Genomic DNA, 19,554 nt, shown 5'->3' on the forward strand with positions numbered 1-19,554 from the left:
CTCCCCCCTCTCCTCCCTGACCTATCACCTTCATCTCCTTCCCCACTGACCTATTGTACTCTATGCTACTCTATCCCCACCCCCACCCTCCTCTAGCTTATCTCTCCACGCTTCAGGCTCTCTGCCTTTATTCCTGATGAAGGGCTTTTGCCCGAAACGTCGATTTTGCCTGTCCTCGGATGCTGCCTGAATTGCTGTGCTCTTCCAGCACCACTGATCCAGAATGCTATTGCTTCATACCTATGCCAGTCTTGGTACTTTGATACATGACCTACCAACAATGTTAACACAGTACAGCTCAGCAAATAGAAGGCTGGCTAACATGTGAACAAATCAACTGCATATTCAAATAATTCACTGCAGTTCAGCTGTGCTCTTCCAGCACCACTGATCCAGAATGCTATTGCTTCATACCTATGCCAGTCTTGGTACTTTGATACATGACCTACCAACAATGTTAACACAGTACAGCTCAGCAAATAGAAGGCTGGCTAACATGTGAACAAATCAACTGCATATTCAAATAATTCACTGCAGTTCAAAAAGAATTTTCATGAGTGAACCTCCTGTAGAGGGCTTCTAACAGAGCTGTTCAATCAGAACATTTTCATTCATACATTCTGTATAACCTTCCTTAACTTAACCTCATAAAGCTTTATCAGTTCCATTTTTATGCTTGAATCATCTAATTTAAAGAAAACACTGTGAAATGGGACTGTTACTGTGCCAACAAATCCTAGCATCATGAATTGCAGCTCTAAAGTATTTCAGCTCTATCTCACCAATGCTGAAAATAACAGCAAACAACGGAAGTTACCAAGGATACAGCATCACTTCCTGTGCATCACCGCATGGGCCCCTAGAGATTGATTTAGTTCCGATGCCCAATATTCATCACACTTTTCTATGAAATCTAATTGTAATGTTTTAAACAGTTTGCTGAAATTCCTAGGTCAAGGACATGGCAAGTTTAAAAAAAATCAAAAATGCTCATGGAAGTTTAATTGAACTTTCCAGGCTCACATCAGCTTATTGTTTCCCATCACATTGCATGCACTGACTGCCACATGGCTAGGCTATTCAACCACAAGAGGCACCATAGCCAAGCTCAGTCCTGCCTTCATATTACATCTAATATTTTCCACAGCAATTTATGGTTACTGATTGGGAGCAGAAATCACAGTCAATTCTCTCATTAGTCAATGGAAGCCAATATTATATGCAACTCCTCAGTAACCATAGAGCTCAGCATAGCTTTCTGGTAAGTATGAATCAGTAAAATACCATACCGCACATTTACACACTAAGCCAAAAGCAAACCAGTTTTTTTATGGAATAAACTTGTAAGAGGAGGACATTCTTCAAGTAAATAACTTACAACTTACAAGTTGTTACTCAACAGGACACAAGTACAGAAACCATTATGTTGACACCTGATTAAAAAAAACACTAAATGAAGGACCACTCCAAGCAGCTCTCAGCAAGAGGAAAAGCAGTGTTTATGGGTAGCACAGGTACCGCAGGAGGCCATTAGCCCCATGAACCTCTCTCACTGTCTGAGCTGTGACCTCCTTATAGCCACCTTTGTCCCATCCCGAAATATGCAGGAATTATGAAACTCTGCCAATCTTAGATCAAGTCATGGACAACCATTGTGTAAAATAAATAAGTTGCATTGAACCCCTGTCTTTGTCCTTTGATCTTTGTTCTGATACAATCAATTACAAATTCACTGCTCAATGGGATTAGTTTAGCCCTGATATAATTAATCAAATCCTTCATTTCTCACACATGGAGACAGATTTGACATTTGAATGAACTGGAACATATCTAAACACATTCAGGATTCTGGCCTTTGCTGAGTTCCCCTGTTGATATCATCATTTAGTTTCCCATCACTTTTTTTTAGTAAAACCTAAGTTACCTCGAGAATGTGACTTGAAAGAAGTGCTGGGATTTATGTATTAATAAACCGAAACCTGCAATCATTCTAAAAGATGAAAGACTTAACAGCAATCTAGGTTTGTTCAATATATTGTATCAGTTGAATGACATTGTGATCTTTTGCTGTAAATTCTATGTCTTATGATCCTGCTCCACAGCTACCTGAAGGAGCAGTGCTCTGAAAGCTAGTGCTTCCAGATAAACCTGTTGGACTACAATCTGGTGTTGTAATTTTTGACTCTGTTCCTTCAAAAAAACATTTCTAATTCCATCTCTTGAACACTAACGTGCAGCCTCACAAATGACTACAAATTTTCCTAAAGCTACCACCTCATATACATCAGGCCAAGAAGCACACTCCATGATTGCCCAGTTTCCCAGCTGAATCTTTTCCACAAACTGAGATACATGACCCTTCCAAATGGTACACATACTCTACAGCTGTCTCCAGGGCAAATAGCGTAGCATCATGGAAAGTCAGTTCAACCCGTTGCACCATTTCTTGTCTTGAAGTTTGCACTGTCAATCACAAATTCTGTAGCTACAAGAGCAGGTCAGGGACTAAGAATTGTGAGATAAGTATCTCATCTTATGACTCACCAAACCCTGCCTACCTTCTACAGAATACAAGACTGCAGAGTGATGGACGACTCTCACTTACTGGATACTATTGCTTTAACACTCAAGAAGCTCAATACCAGGACACATTAACCATCACCTTAAACATTCACTCCAATATATCACTGCTGCAGTATATACCATGTAAAAGACACAATGCAGCAATTCACTAATGTTTGATAGCATTGTCCGAACCATAACCTCTACAGCTGCGGAGGGCAGGGGCAGCAGGAACAGTACCACCTGCAAGTGGTGCACGCACAGCAACAACTTTTTTTATAAAGCACATATCATTTCCCAAGGCATGTCACAGCAGTGCTACAAAGCAAAGTTTGATACAGTGTCATACAGGCAACAATACAGCCACAAAGTTAGTTTTTAAAGAGGACAGTAAAGGAGGAAATCAAATAGAAAAACAGAGAGGTTTGTAGAAAGGACTCCAGCACCAAGGGAGTTGAATGCACATTATTCTGACTTGGAACTGCAATGCTGTTCCTTCATTTTCACTGGGTCAATATCCTGGACCTGCTGCCTTAGCGCGGTGAACTCACCAGCTTGAGGGTAATTAGGGATAGGTAGTAAGGGTCAATATCCTGGACCTGCTGCCTTAATGCAGTGAACTCACCAGCTTGAGGGTAATTAGGGATAGGTAGTAAGTGCTGGGATCGTCAGCAGTGCCAACAACCCACAAATTGTTAAAAATATTTGATTTTCTACATAACAGATTTAAGCTTTGCTAGCAGAGTTACAGGCTCCCGGGTGTTAACATCGAGTCTATTTTGCAAAGAGCAGTCACAAGAGCTGCATTGTAGTCTTCAGGTTTACCGCAGATCAACTAAAACCACCAAGAAAGTGTTTAACACTTTGCTTCATCTAATAGCTCTGCACTGGTATTTTGTTTGATTTCCTTCTGCTGACATTTTTCTTCTACAATTTTCCAAGGAATGGATATTGTACAATAAAAGGTACTTTTTTTTGACAGAGCCAAATACAGTTCCCTAAATGCTGGAGAAGTTCAAGTGCAATTTTTTTAACCTATAAATGCTGGATTCATAATACTAGCAGCTATATCTCAGACCACTTTATATTGAATCCTAAGTGAAAAGTATTTATAAAAACAGATTCCAGTATGACCTTCCCAGAGTCCACATTATTATTTCGCACAGTGCAGTACAGTGTAATCTATAGGAAAAAAAACAAAAACAAAACAGAAAGCACGGGGTTATCGGATACATGGAGAAACACTGCCTTCACATTCCCATTGTTTTTCATCGGAGGATGACTGACCCCCGACCCTAGGCTAAGACAGAATGGAAACACAAGAGTTTGTGAGAAAACAAAATACGTCAATCACCTTTCCCTGCAATTCATTAACTGTTTGAGGCTTGCAATAGTCTTCTACATCTCCGTTGGAACAGGAAACAAAAACAAATTTAAAACATTAGCTCTTGATTGATGTTTCTTCAATACCATTTCAGAGAATGCATGACAAGTCTGTGCAAAGACATGTTTACTCATGTGCCAAAGTTATAATTTTCAGGGTTAGTAATAAACAGAGCAGGTTGCGTATCACCAAAGAGTGGCCCAGACAAAATCAGAGAGAACAAACTAAGATCGCCCATTGGACTTGGGCTGACACCTGCTCAGAAGTAGGGAAAGTTAGAAAGCTTTCAGCAACACTACTTGAGGGAAGAAGAAGGAAAATGCTTAGCATTTCCATCAGAAGAGAGATCCTAGATAGACCAGGTAGATTTGATGAAGTGAACAGGCCTTTCCTGCTTCATTGATGCTCTGGCCTCTTGAGTAAACTGATATGCTGCAAATGATGATTCATGATATTCTGATAATCTAGCAAAGCAATAAAATTGAGGCTGCTTGCATGATAGAAGAATCTGTAGTTTCAAAGCATATGGCTTTTCAGGCAGATTCTAACTATAGAAGGAAACGGAGAAAGAAAACTAAACTTTCCAGTTTCTAAGCAAACTAAAACTGGAAACCAAAACCTCTGGAGAGAATGAAACTATACTAAACAGACACAGCCTTCAGAGCACAAATGATGAGCAGGCTGAAGACAGAGGAGAGTTCGAGAAGCTGACTACAAGCAAACTTACCATTGCTGAAACTGTTACTGTTATAATGTTGGTTGATCTACACTATCCAGACTGTCATACAGCAGATAATAAAGACAGCCAATAGAATGTTGGTTTTTATAGCTAAAGGAGGTATTGTTGCAATTATACAAGGTATTGTTGAGACTGCACCTGGAGTATTGTGCGCAGTTTTGGTCCCCTTATTTGAGGAAAGATGTAGTGGCTTTGGAGGCAGTTCAGAGGAGGTTCACTAGATTGATCCCAGAGTTGAGGGGTTTGTCATATGAAGAGAGATTGAACGGTTTAGGCCTATAGTCTCTGGAATTTAGAAGAATGAGGGCAGATCAAATGGAGGTATTCAAGATGATAAAACAGATGTGGAGTGGATGCTTCCTCTTGCAGGCATTTTTAGACTGGAGATCATAGTCTTAGGAAAAGGGGTAGCAAATTTAAAACAGAGTTGAGGAGAAACTATTTCTCCCAAAGGGTTGTGAATCTGTGGAATTCACTACCCAAATTGCAGTGGATGCTGGGACAGCAAGTAGATTTGAGGAGTTACACAGATTTTCAATTGGAAATGGGTTGATGGGTTACGGGAGAAGACAGGAAAACGGGGGGTGAGAAGCACATCAGCCATGATCGAATGGCTAAGCAGACCCAATGGGCCAAATGGCCTAATTCTGCTCCTATGTCTTATGAACTAATTGGAATTGACCAAGGTTTCATTTGGTAGTCACAGGTGAGGTGCCAGAAGACGTGATGCCACTATTTAAGAAGGGTGGTAAGGACAAGCTAGGGAACTATTGACCAGTGAGCCTGACGAATGGTGGTGGGCAAGTTGTTGAAGGGAATCCTGAGGGACAGGATGTACATGTATTTGGAAAGCCAAGGGCTGATTAGGTATAGTCAATATGGCTCTATGTGCAGGAAATCACATCTCAGAAACTTGATTGAGTTTTTTGAAGTAGTAATAAAGAAGATTGATGAGGGTAGAGCGGTGGACATGATGTGGCTAGCACTGCTGCCTCACAGCGCCAGAGACCCGGAATCAATTCCGACCTCGGGCAACTTTCTGTGTGGAGTTTGCACATTCACCCCGTGTCTGCGTGGGTTTCCTCCGGGTGGAAATGTGTTGCTGGAAAAGCGCAGCAGGTCAGGCAGCATCTAGGGAACAGGAGAATCGACGTTTCGGGCATTAGCCCTTCTTCAGGATCTGCAGACCTCACTTTTTCCTCCGGGTGCTCCAGTTGCCTCCCACAATCCAAAGATGTGCAGGTCAGGTGAATTGGTCATGCTAAATTACACAGTGTTACGTGCATTAGTCAGGTGTAAACGTAGGGGAAGCAGGTCTGGGTAAGTTACTCTTCAGAGGGTCAGTGTGGACTTGTTGGGCCAAAGGGCTTGTTTCCAATATTATGCTTGGCAATTAATTTAGATACATATCCCTGCAATAGGAAGGATGTTGTGAAACTTGAAAGGGTTCAGAAAAGATTTACAAGGATGTTGCCAGGGCTGGAGGATTTGAGCTACAGGGAGAGGCTGAATAAGCTGGGGCTGTTTTCTCTGGAGCGGAGGTTGAGGGGTGACCTTATAGAGGTTTATAAAATTATGAGGGATATGGATAGGGTAAATAGACAATGTCCTTTCCCTGGGCTAGGGGAGTCCAGAATAGAAGGCATATCTTTAGGGTGAGAGGGGAAATATTTAAAAGGGACCTAAGGGATGACTTTTTCAGGCAGAGGGTATTGCGTGTAAGGAATGAGCTGTCAGAGGAAGTGGTGGAGGATGGTACAGTTACAACATTTGAAAGGCACCTGGACAGGTATTTGAATAGAAAGGGTTTAGAGGGATATGGGCCAAGTGCTGGCAAATGAGGCTAAATTAGGTTGGGATATCTGGTCGGCATGGACGAGCTGGACCGAAGGGTCTGTTTCTGGGCTGTACTTCTCTGACTGTTTGTGCTATTTTTGGTGAGGTCCATGCTCCTTGGGAGTTGGTTGTGCCCTCTTGTCAATTAGAAATCAGATATTGTTCTCATCGCATGAATTAATAAAAGATCACGTCTTTATTCATTGTACAGTGCTCCTTGCTTAGTGTACCATGGTTTTAATAAATCCATACTACACACAGCAGTTTAACATGCCTCAACTCATGTCCACTGTCAACCTATACTTGTGCTGTCTCCTACAATGTTCTGAACAGATACAGTCTATACACAACTGGGTTATGCTGACTAAAATCAAAATTATGGCCTAAATATAAAGTTATGAACAAGTTGCATTACCACGCAAGTTATTTGCAATGCTCTGTGTTAAATGACTTACTGCCTACATCTCCACTTCTCTGGAAGCAAAATACTCAATGCCGTAGATTTGACATTAAATTAATTCATTGTCAGAAGTCTTTCGACTGCAAATGAGTAATATCGACTCAGAAATCACCTGCATTTCCTCCATCACCTGTACCCCTGCTTCCAGAATGCTGCAGCCCAACAGCACTGAAACCCAAGCTTCCAAACCCACCATTAGCTTTTTACAGGTTTTCCAGCTTACCTCAGCCACTCCTGGATATAGAGTCATAGCGATGTACAGCATGGAAATAGAGCCTTCAGTCCAACTTGCCCATGCCAACTATATATCCTAAATTAATCTAGTCCCATTTGCCAGCAATTGGCTCATGTCCCTCTAAACCCTTCCTGTTCACATACCTGTCCAGATGCCTTTTAAATGTTGCAATTGTACCAGACTCCACCACTTCCTCTGGCAGCTCATTCCTGTGTGTGAAAAAGCTATCCCTGAGGTCCCTTTTATATATTTCTCCTCTCACCATAAAGCTATGCTCTCTCGTTCTGGACTCCCCCGGCCCAGGGAGAAGGCCTTGCCTATTTACCTATCCGTGCCCCTCTATATGGTCACCCCTCAGCCTCTGACGCTCCAGGAAAACCGCTCCTATTCAGCCTCTCCCTATAGCACTAATCCTCCAGCCCTGGCAACATCCTTGTAAATCTTTTCTGAAGCTTTTCAAGTTTCACAACATCCTTCCTATTGCAGGGATATGTATCTAAACTGATTGCCAAGCATAATATTTATCGGAGAATCTGTAAACATTTGTTTTGTTATTGTCACCATGAAAATTGCAATGATCTCACAACCAGTAAATCAGATCAATGTTCTGCAGTCCTGCCATGTTCCATGAAAGTATAAAAGTAAAAGAGAAACTGCAATTATTCTTCATGGCTTCCATATCGGGGCATATAAATGTAGATTTATTGATTCATTTATCCTATATGTATTTCCTGCACAAGATCTAAAGATTATGACCGCAGCTGTCCCTCCTTTTCTCATTGTCAACCTCTCACACATTGATTATCACCTCAAATCTTGACTTGTTTCTCATCTTCTTCATTCACCCTAGCTCAGTACTGAGTGAAACAATGATGAGTCTCTTGAAGTTTTCCATTTCAGAGATGGAGTAGCTCATCTTTTGAATCCCTTCCAATCTGTTTGAGGAAAGCTTTATTCCAACACACACATCACAAATCTCCAAAACACCACCTATGTATTCCCTACTTCCATAGATACTTTCTAATCAACCCGCTCAGTGACAGCATTACACACCTCTGGTGCAGGAGGACTTGAACCGAGGCCTCCTGACCAGAGGTAGGGACACTCCAACTGCACCATAAAGCCCTCACATATCAAGTCAAGCACTCACCCAACTGTCCCTTCATTAACATTAAACCATCACCTGTCAGGCCCTACCAGATAATAACACAAACTACTGAAGCAGCATCGGAGACTGAGTGGGACAGCTTCTCCCAAGGGTCTCGCCAACATTTATTGGTCAGACCACAAGGAGAAAATCAAACTAACTAATCAGATATTTCAATACTATTTATGAGAACTTACTAATTCCCTGAGAAGAAAATATCAAATAGCTATTCAATCAGATCATGGTTGGTCTGATTGTGGTCTCAACCTCACCTCTAGGTCTGTCTTCCATAAATCTCTTGTCAATCCAAAATTCTAAAAACAAGAAGAAATTCATCCTTATTCCAATCTTATATGGGATTGCCCCTACTTTGGAACCATGCACCAAGTTCGAGATTCCCTGAGCATCTACTTTGACAAGATCTGGCAAATCCTATATGTTTCATAGGTTAGGAACATAGAAAAGAGCAAGAGAAGGCCATTTGGTCCATCTAGTCTATTTTGCCATAATGATCACATTTAACTCCATTTTCCCACTTCCATCCCAGACCTCGAAGTCTTTTGTATTGAGAAATGTTCTTATTTCTTAAATATATTCAATGACTTGGTCCCCACAGCCTTATGTGGTAGAGAATTCCACAGGATTGCCATCCTCAATGAAGAACTCTCTCCTCATCTGAGCCCACAATGGTATCCTCTGCATCCTGAGACCCTGACCCCTTGTTTCAGACTCCTTAACTTCATCTCTGCATCCATTTTGTTCAGCCCTGTCAGAATCTTATGTTTCAATGAGATTCCCTTTCATTTTTCTAAACTCAATGAATGTACATCCAACCTGTTCAACCTTTACTAGGTCATGCCTTCCACACAGGAATCAGCTAGTGGACCTACTTTGAACTACCTCCAATGCAAGTATGCTTATTTTTTAAATTTAGAGACCAAACTGCACCCACAAGGTGTAGTCTTAATAATGCCCTATACAGTTGCACTAAGCCTTTTATTCTCCCTCCATTTTGTAATAAAGACCCACATCTTCCTGTTTGCTGTACCAGCATGCTCACTTTTTGAGATTTATATACAAGAACACCAAAACTAATCCTGCAGTCTTTCCCTATTTAGATAATATTCTGTTTTTCCAATTTTCCTGCCAAAATGAACAACCTCACATTTTCCCACATTATACTCCAGCTGCAAATCTGTACCCACTCACTTAACCTATCTGTGTCCCTTTGCAGACTCTTGGCATCCTCCTCACAATTTGCTTTCTCAATTAGCGTATCAGAAAATTTGGCTTCAGTGAGTCAGTCCTTTCATCCAAATAATTAATATAGATTGTAAATGGTTGTGGCCCCAGCACTGAATCCTGCAGTATCCCAAGTGTACAGTTTGCCAACCTGAAAACAACCTATTTACCCAGACTCTGTCTCCTGGAGGTTAGCTAATCTTTCACCCATGCTCATATACCACCTCGATGAGATCATGTTTTGTGCAGTAATCTATTATTTGACACCTTATTGAATGCCTTTTGGAAATCCAAATGCACTGCATCTTCTAGCACCCCTTTATCCAACCTATTTGTTACATTCTCAAATAATTCTATCAAATGTTTCCAACACTATCTTCCTTTCCAAGACCACCTTGACTTGGTCTGTTTGAGATATGATTTTCTAAATGCCCTATTATCTCTTTAATAATGAATTTTAGTATTTTCCCAATGACAGATAGTAGGATAACTGACCTGCAGTTTCCTGCTTTTCACCTCCCTCCTTCCTGAACAGAGAATTGTTTCATTTGTTTTCTCCATCAGTTTCCTTCTTCCACCACTTCACGTGGTTAACCATCAAGAGAAAATGAGGAGAATAACTCAAACCAGTGGCAATCCAGGACCGCTACTATTAAGCGCTAGCCAAAGAGTGCATAAGCTGCAGATTTGCACCAACTGTCCATGGAGCTGAGATGACTAAAACCAGCAAGGTGAGAAGATTTAATATTACTGTGGGCTGGGCTTCAACTCAGGGTCAAGAACTTGAAGGACTGCATGCTTACCAACAATATCCTGCATTCTTCCTTCAGTGGGCAATGGGCTGTCCAGCATACTGATGAAACCAGTACCTTAAAAATCACACTCTGTGTTAGTTAAGTTACTGCAGTAGATTCCAGAGATCTCCAGTCATTTTCAGGTCAAGTTATGGCAGTGGCCTGAAGCTGAGAAGCAGATTGATTGCTGTGCAATGCTGTATCATCAATTGCCAGCACATTTGGTACAAGTCTGAAATGTAAAGGACTCATCATCTATGTGATGCTTCCTTTACTCAATTTAGATATTCCATTGGAAAAAATGCATAGTTGAATTTAAATGAAATAGGTACATGATTGCAGAGCTATTGCTGCCAAATCAAGCTCTGCATAGTTAGGACAATAATAGATTCTGTTTGTGTATGCAGATCTTGGCAATGCAATGAAACCAAAGGGCAGCCATAACCTCTAATAAGGAAAATGAGAGATTGGGTTCCAAGGTATTCCAGCTTTACTGTGTCTGACCACCATATGCAACAATGCGCAGCAACAAAGCTTTTCATTTCCAGTGGACATTAGAAAGAGAGAAAGACGTCTGCCCTCCTACAACTCACCCTGAATTGCATCCAGTGAGACATGTGAATACTTTGAGAAAGAGCAAGCATGCAAAAAGTGTAATGGTCAACCATAAACACATGTTGTGTGCAAATATGTCAACATGTATATAAATGCACAGTAACATGCTGCATGCGATACAGGTTCCAGCCATTCCACAGACCAACATGATTCTGAGTGACTCTATTGATAGAATCATTCTTTACAGAGTTGCCCCAACCTCTCCATCATTCGTGGTTTTTCTGAAACAATGTACTGACCCCACTATTCAGATAGCTCCAAAGAGTCGTGGGGCTCAAATAGTAATTCAGTTTCTCTCTTCACAGATGCTGCCAGATCTGCCCACTTTCTCCTGGATTTTGTTTTCATTTCACATCTTCAGCATCTGTAGAATTTTTGTTTCATTCACTTCAAAAGGTTTTTGTTTGAGCAATTCTGTTTTTGAACATCAAAGTTCAACAATAAACCAGAGACTTGCTTCAACACTCAAATATTCATTTCTAGACTTTTCACCTTTAACATCCATGTCTTGTCTGTCTGTGAAGGGGGAGGGGGAATAAAGAAGGGGGGAAGAGTTTAAATTGTAGAATATAAATTGGCAATTCGTATTTCTTTCTTGCCACTGGTTAAAAAAAAAGTTTGTAATAACAGTTGCTTTCTTGTGAAGTGTAGAGACCTGGTGAGTGTTTTCTTTGAACCTGAATTGAGTCAGGATAATTGGACATTTTTGACAGTTTGTTTAAATATTTTCATGAGACAATTCTGGGATTAATGGGACTTGAATACCCCAGTAGGTCATGACAATAGATAAGATAGCATTTTGTGAAGATATAAGGAAGTTTCAAATTAATTTCAATACATTGAGAAAGTGGGCAAGAATCAAGCAGATGGGAATATAATGTGGGAAAATGTGACTTGGTTCACTTTATCACGAAGAATACAAAAGCAGAATTTCACTTAAATGGAGAATGACTCCAGAATTTTGAAGTGCATAAGTATTTCAGCATTCTCATGCATGAATCATAAAACATTAGCATGCAGCTAAAGTATGTAATCAAGAGACAAATGGGATGCTAGGCTTTATAATGGAAGTCATTTAACATAAAAGCAAGGATGCTTCGCTTTAGTTAGACAACGGACGGGCAGACCAAATCTTCAATATTGTATGCAGTTTCAGTCTCGTTATTTAAGAATGGATGGAAATGCATTGGAGGATGTTCAGAAAAGGTTTATTAGCTGGACATCTGGAATGAGATATCTGTTTTACGAGGAAAGGCTGGACAGCCTGGGCTTGTTTCCCCTGCAGTTTAGAAAAGTGAGGGGTGATTGATGAAAATGTACAAGATCCTGAATGGTCTTGACAAGGTGCATGAGGAAAGTTTGTTTGCTCATGTGAAAATCCAGACCTGGGCAGGGGGAGGGACACTGTTTTAAAGTTACGGCGACCCTTTTAGGACAGAGATGAGGGGAATTTTGTCTCTGAGAGGGTTGTGCGACTTTGGAAGATACTGCCTCAGTAGGTGATGGAGGTGGGGTAGTCAATATTTTACAATAGTGTGTGTTAGGTGGGGAGGTCAAAGGTCATCAAAGGAATTCAAAAGACAAAACTCATGAATGCTATGACCCTACTCAATGATGGAGCAGGCGCCTATTTTGTATGCTCATACTTAGTTGTGGAAAAATTAAATTTATAATTTTAGACCATATTCTATCTTGGGGTTTGTGAAGGAGGGAATTGGGAAGAACCAAATGGGTTTAATGAAGCCAGTAGTGCATCGATAGTTAAAATCATAGAATTCCTACAGTGTGGAAACAGGCCATTTGGCCCAAAAAGTCCACACCAACCTCTGAAGAGTAACCTACCCAGACCCGTTCCCCTACCCTAATGCTATATATTTACCCCTAACTAATGCACCTAACCTACGCATCCCTGAACACTATGGACAATTTAGCATGGTCAATTCACCTGACCTGCACATCTTTGGACTGTGGGAGGAAACCAGAGCACCCGGAGGAAACCTACGCAGACACGGGGAGAATGTGCAAACTCCACACAGATGGTCACCCAAGGCCGGAATCAAACCTAGGTCCCTGGTGCTGTGAGGCAACAGTGCTAACTACTGAGCCACCGTGCTGCTCTCTCTCAGGTACTCTAACAAAACTAGCACAGAGCTGAGTTACAGTCAGATGGCCTTAACTAATGAACAGGAACAAGAACAAAAATCAATCTTAGTTAGAAAAAACTTCTCAGTCTCAGGCCAATACAGGTCAACATCCTTCAGGTTCTGCAAGTCAAATCAGGAGGTATCCTCTTAGAAACAAGAAATCAGTGGTTAAATTTGTTTTTCAACAAATGCAAACGAAGAGATGTACATCTAAGTTGCATGGAATTTTCAACATTGTATAAATTATTCATTAAATGGGGGGAATGTAGCAGTACTCTCTTCTGGTTATCTGTACATATGTATACAACCAAAATAAGTAAATTTTCATGTGATGTTGATTTTCGTCACACTACACACTGTTTCAGTTTGTCTTGCAAAGAAATCACACCTTTCTCCTACTTGTAGCCTTGCCTTCTACACCTTAGCATTCAACTCACATTCCTGCTCCATTTTGCTGTCCCTATACTTGCTCTGCTTCTCATACTTGACTACAACAATTATATCAACATGTTCACCTCATGTCCAGCTCACCAGCTGATCTCTATTGATCACTGCCTCATACAGATGATGCTACACCTGCAATGTAAGTCAGAATGTGGGCTCCAGTTTTTTTTAAAATGACTTACCGCTTATATGACCACCTTCAACTCATCAAACCCAGGTGAATCTTTTTTTTCTAAATTTACTTGCAGAGAGAGTGTATTTTTGGCAAGGCTAGCATTTACTACCCAACCTATATTACCCTCATGAAAGCAGTACACTCCCAATGCTTATATTGGCATCACATCTTTTACAAGTGAGGCAGCTGTCAAATTGACCAATCCCTCTAATTCTCAATATTCATTCACTTGTCAACGCCTTTCACAGACAGTCCAGCCAAATCCTTAGAATCCAACTGTCTTTGGATTTGAGGATCAATTCAAGTTATCACAGCTCAAAACTGCGAAGAGTGATAGTTTGGATATAACAGTTTTAAGAGCACAGGCACTCAGAGTCTTTGGCTGAATAGTCAGGTAGCTTTCAAAATCATATATTCAACCTGTGACATTTTGTAACAGTACATCCAATAACATGGAACACCATAAAAATTTCTGAAGTTGATAACTTACATATCTTTCATAGTACAGAAGGAGATAGGGTGCTAATTCAACATGTTATGAAAGAAGGGGTAATTAACCCCAGACATCATAAAAAAAGATATTAAGATCCTGCCAGCAATTCAGGACCAAGGTAAGGACTTTATACAATAAGGATGGAGAAGTGATGTGCTACACTACATGGAGGATTGGATCATCTTGCTGGTGTGACAGCAGCAACGGGGAGCTTGTACACCAGCCTGAAATACTGGACTCCTAGTCTGTCAGCAAGAGATCACCTAGAAGCAACTAAACTTGCTTCTGCTGAAGCTAACTGGGGCCTTTCACGCGGCTTTCTTGAATCAAGTGCCGTAAAAAAGCTGGATTGACATCCACATGAATAATCCTGATACCTCAGGGAAAATAACCTGAGGACAAGATGGAGCCAGGGACCTGGCCCACCAGCCAACAGTGCTATTTTTAATCACCTCCACATTTCCAATCCCAGCAGGATCAAAAAATCAAGCCCAAAGCGTTTAACGCATTGAATGTTGTACCTCTCGATTGACTGGACCTCTACAGGGCAGAGCAAGCCAGTCATCCTACAACACTTCATATTTCAGAAAGAACAGTAATTCCTTATAGAGGTACATCCCCACTGAATCTTGACTCAAAAGTAGTCTTGACTTGAACTATCCAGAGATGAGCAGGGGGCAGCAGAGTTTTCCATTTGCACAGCATGTCTACCAAAAGCATTGGTGAAGACTTTCCAAGAACGTACACTAACACTTTACATTGCTTATTGCAAATACATGGCTGCCCTTGCCAGCAAAACAAGCTTTTTGGAAAACTAAGCCTGCAGACAGACCTCCTGAATTAACTTTCTCTTTGTCAACCAGTTATTAAACAATCTTCTGAAGCGAATTGTAAAGAAACCTCTTGAGTGACTTCCTCTCCAGCCAAGCTGTTCCATTAAAAGGGCTTCCTGAGTGAGACCCTTTGAGAATGTCAGACATCTGCTGAGTGACAGCCCATTTATCCAGTTTTTAAAACATGATTTCAAGAGAGGTTTGCAAGGCATTAACAAGATTTGATCACAGTTAAAAGCTTATAAGTCTAACCCAATGCTGCCCTTTGCCACCATAGTTTTAATTTTGCCTCATTTCAGAAACAGCTATTCTGTATTCAACAGTGGCAGCCTTAATCAGCTTGTTCCTGACACCCACAGTAGTAATACTTACTGATTATGGCACTGAACTAGCAACTGAGAGGTTGAGAGATCAAATCTCAGCATGGTTACTAGTAAAACTGAACTCAATAAATCTGTGGTTTGATACCAGAAATGATGATGAAAGCAGCTGTTTTGCTGTAAAACAAATCTAACTGGTTCACTGATGTGGTTCAGGCTCACCTCCCAGAGTATGGGTATCTCTACCTGATTTGAGCTGCTTGTAACTCCAGGCTCATTATGTGGTTGGCTGTTAATGCTCTGGGTACAACTTGGGATGGACAATAAATACAGCCTTGTCAGTTTGCCCAAAATACAAAAACAATATAGAACCAGTGAGCAAGCTGTTTCTTTTTCCAAAATTCTGAGATTTTAACAGTTCCCAATAAATTAAAATGAATAGTATATTAGATCCTAATTTTTAAACAACTCAGCTTTAGATCATGAAGATGATTCTTCATGGCATTTTCCTGTGACCGAGATAAACATCTCAGTATAATATAGCTTCAGAGTTGCATCCAATCATCATCCTCAGAATATAAATTTAATGGTGATTACATGCTGAACACAAATTAGTAGTAATTATAGATGTTCATAATATCATGGCTGTATTTTAACTTAGGGGAGAGCAGATGACATCATAAACTAATTGAGCAACTCATGGAGGATAAGTTGAGGTATGTGAGATTGAATTACTGTATTATTGTCACTGCCAACCAACTAGGATACTGTGTATAACCACTCCTAAATCATCAGAAAAGAAATACAATCACATAAAAATGACTATTTAACCTGTATAATGTTTTTTTTAAAAAGACTGTAGGTACTCCAAGAGGTTACCACATTATTTGTTTGCCACAGAAGTCAGACAGTGTGGAAACAGAATTTGTATCCATCAAAATAATCCTGAACTCATGCAAAATAGCATGTAACAGATTGTGTGGAAGTCTTGATAATTATAGTCATACAGTTAATGCCAATTTCAAATGTAACGCAGAAACAACTTGAGTACCAAAGCACTCAAAGAGGCATACTCCCAAGATGGAAACTTTGAGGCCAATGTGACAGTAAGTTATGGAGGGAAACCAACTCTGAGGGATCAACTGCAGGTTAGCCAAAGAGCTAAAGAGAAAGAAATCACCTCATTCACAAGAATTTTTTAAAACACTTCAGATCTGAGCGTGGAAGACATGTCCATTCCTCAGAAGCAATCATTCATTCAGAGGATCATCTTAACAAAGATCACAATGAGCCAACCCAATCAATCCCAATTCATTGTGCGCTCCTGGTGACTGTAAGTACAGTATTGCAGTATCACATCATTCACAGGGGAAAGAGAACCCAATCAGAGCTAATGGCTACATCAACTTAAACAGGCAAAACAATGGCAGACTTTCCATCAGCTAAATACACAAGTGAACAAGTTTAATTAATACCAGGTTTGTATGGCATTTTAATATGACGTTTCTAACAACATAAAATCAACTTACTTTATTAACGTCTTTACAATGGAAAAATATCACAACATATTTTACAGATGCATAATTAGCAAAGAGAGACAGGAGCCTTAGGAGGAAAATATTGGGAGGGGAGATAGGAAGTGTGGATGAAGATGCCGGATTTAAGGATTGCCTGGACGGAGCAGAAAGAATTGGATATGCAGATTCAAATGAATATAATTCCAGAGTGTGAAGAGTAAATTCTCAATTATCCACCAGAGGAGGAAAGATGCAAATGCACAAAAGCTAAGTGTGGGGGAATGGAAGGGTTTTGGGAAATTGTTTGTTCATATTATAGGGGAGATTACAGAGAGTGAGGCAAGTTCATGCACACAAACAAGATGGGAAAAGAGCAAGTGGAGCAAATGGGATATGTCTTTCAAAGAGCCAATGGTGGTATACTGGACAGAAAGGGCTCTTTTCTGTGCTACATGATACTATCTACAACTGGAATAACCTCAGAGGAGACAGGATTATTAGGAATGGGAACAGGATGCATGTAGAATTGGAGCAAAACTATACCTTGCCACTCAATTTTAAGCTACACTGAGCAATGTTTTTCTTTGGTTAGCCTATTCAGCCACTTCAACCTAAAGTCTTTTGGCTGAATATGGAAACACGTGTTGAAAACATGGTCCACCAAGCATTCAGCAAATTGCTAAGTGTAGGAGTTAGGTAATGACCAAACTATTAGCAGTTTGTAAACTCAGAGTACTACCTCGTTAAAAAGTGTCCATTTTATGCACTTATTTCACCTTGAAAGAAATATGCCAATACTTAAAACAGTAGGAAGGAGAAAGACTGGCCCTTCTTTGTCAGATTCAGGCCCAGAAAGAAAGGTCACAGTTTTAGACATTAACACTTGCCTCTAGCAGTTTCCTTTAACTGTTCAATGCAGCGTTCCACTAGCAAGCCGAATATGGCCAGTCCCAGTGCTGTGGCATGCTCCTGTATCACTGATCGGCAGTTCTCTGAACCAGAATCTAAAACACCGTAGAAAAGAAAGAGAGAGCGCATTAGGTTTATCGCCAGAAATACCCAAGTAGCTAGCTGCTAATTTTACTGTACAAACTCCTCTTTCAAAGCCTTGGAAAAGTTTCACCTTCACTAAGATGGTTTGTTTTTGCAAATATTTTGCTGTGCAATTACCTAACCACAACCAGCAACATGCTAACAGCTTTCCTCAAGAATAAATTACTGGTGATGTATCATTTTCGGCATGAATGGTATGCAAAATGATTTTATTTCAGATTTCCAATATCCTCATTTTGCTTTTATAGGTACATTTATATAGAAGCCAAATCTGTCAAAAGCCAGTACTATTATATTTTCAGGTCTGACGAAAGGTTCCAGTTGAAATGTCATCCTGTCTTCACTCTATTAAATGCACAAGGAGCTGGTGTATACTTTCATCATGTTTTTTTTATTGCATAGGAGATTAAGGTTGTATGTGTGATAAAGCAGAATGTGATCAAGCCTTTATTAAACACCCAGTGATAGAAACAGAAGGAACCATAATCAGGTTTCCGGAAGTACTAAGGCTGATTGGTCATATGATCAAAATGATGGGAGCTTTTGAACTCAAGGACAGAAACTAATTCAAACTGGAATGCATCAATGATCTGAGGAGTGGTCTGGGATCGGATTCCTCCATTCCATCTTTGCTCAATTCTTCTTTCTTGTGCGGTAAGAGATTGTTGCTTCCATAAACAGATGGATTCTCAAGAATCAAACACGGCAGCTTACTTAATGAGTTACATTTGCACCCCCAAGACATTATCACTAACTCTTTTCAAATGAACCAACTCAAATCTTAGACCATCTTATGGAGATGACATTTTCAACATAAACTACCTGAAATGGATTCCCACAACAACTTAATAATCCGTGAGGCCTTCACTCTCATCTCCTTTAGCCGCAGCCCCCTCTCAGATACTGCCAATGGTTTCCCCTCTCCGCACTTTTCAGAAAACTGTTAATACCTCAAGGCCTCAAAAAAAACTGGACCTGAAACGTTAACTATGCTTTCTCTATACAGATGCTGCCAGATCTGTGTTTCTCCAGCAATTTCCATTTTTGGTTCAGATTTTCAATACTTGCAGTCTTTTATTTTATATCTAAACTGGCACTTACAATGAGACACATGACCCATGAGGAGAGACAAAAGAAACTAGGTATCTTCGCATGACAGAAAAAGGCACAATAAACAAGACCTCATTATGGTCTGGATTCACAAAGGGGTAAGTGAGCAGCTAATAAGTCTAAAACTACCCAAAATGCCTCCCAGCGATGTTAATAGATAGGCCTTGTACTTCACCATAGAACTGTGAAAAGTGTTGAAGTGGTCAGGTCAGGAGCCTAATCGGCCACTGACCTCCTGACTACTCCAGCATCTAGAAAGTTAACAATCACATGTGCTACTCAGTGGATTTCCCAAGTGCAGGTATGAACATGACTCCACTAACCCTACATCAGCAGTGAAATAGGGAAGGGCTGTTATTTCAGTTCCTATACTAAAGAGATGCACAAGTGGACCCCACAGGAACAAAATCAAATAGACCACTAATTCTTTCATCAATCATGAGACAATGCC

The 19,554-nt window shown here is 40.4% G+C and overlaps 1 protein-coding gene across 1 annotated transcript in view; it reads right to left on the reverse strand.

Annotated features, from left to right (window-relative positions):
• The window catches only part of smg6 (SMG6 nonsense mediated mRNA decay factor), a 409,499-nt gene that overhangs the window by 227,593 nt on the left and 162,352 nt on the right, over positions 1-19,554 (reverse strand). Inside the window, exon 10 of the mRNA XM_043718890.1 lies at positions 17,828-17,944. Coding sequence (XP_043574825.1) covers positions 17,828-17,944 — 117 coding nt within the window. The remainder of the gene's footprint in view (positions 1-17,827; positions 17,945-19,554) is intronic.

The sequence above is a fragment of the Chiloscyllium plagiosum genome, chromosome 28 (assembly GCF_004010195.1).
Source record: "Chiloscyllium plagiosum isolate BGI_BamShark_2017 chromosome 28, ASM401019v2, whole genome shotgun sequence".
In the NCBI taxonomy this organism is placed as follows: Eukaryota; Metazoa; Chordata; class Chondrichthyes; order Orectolobiformes; family Hemiscylliidae; genus Chiloscyllium; species Chiloscyllium plagiosum.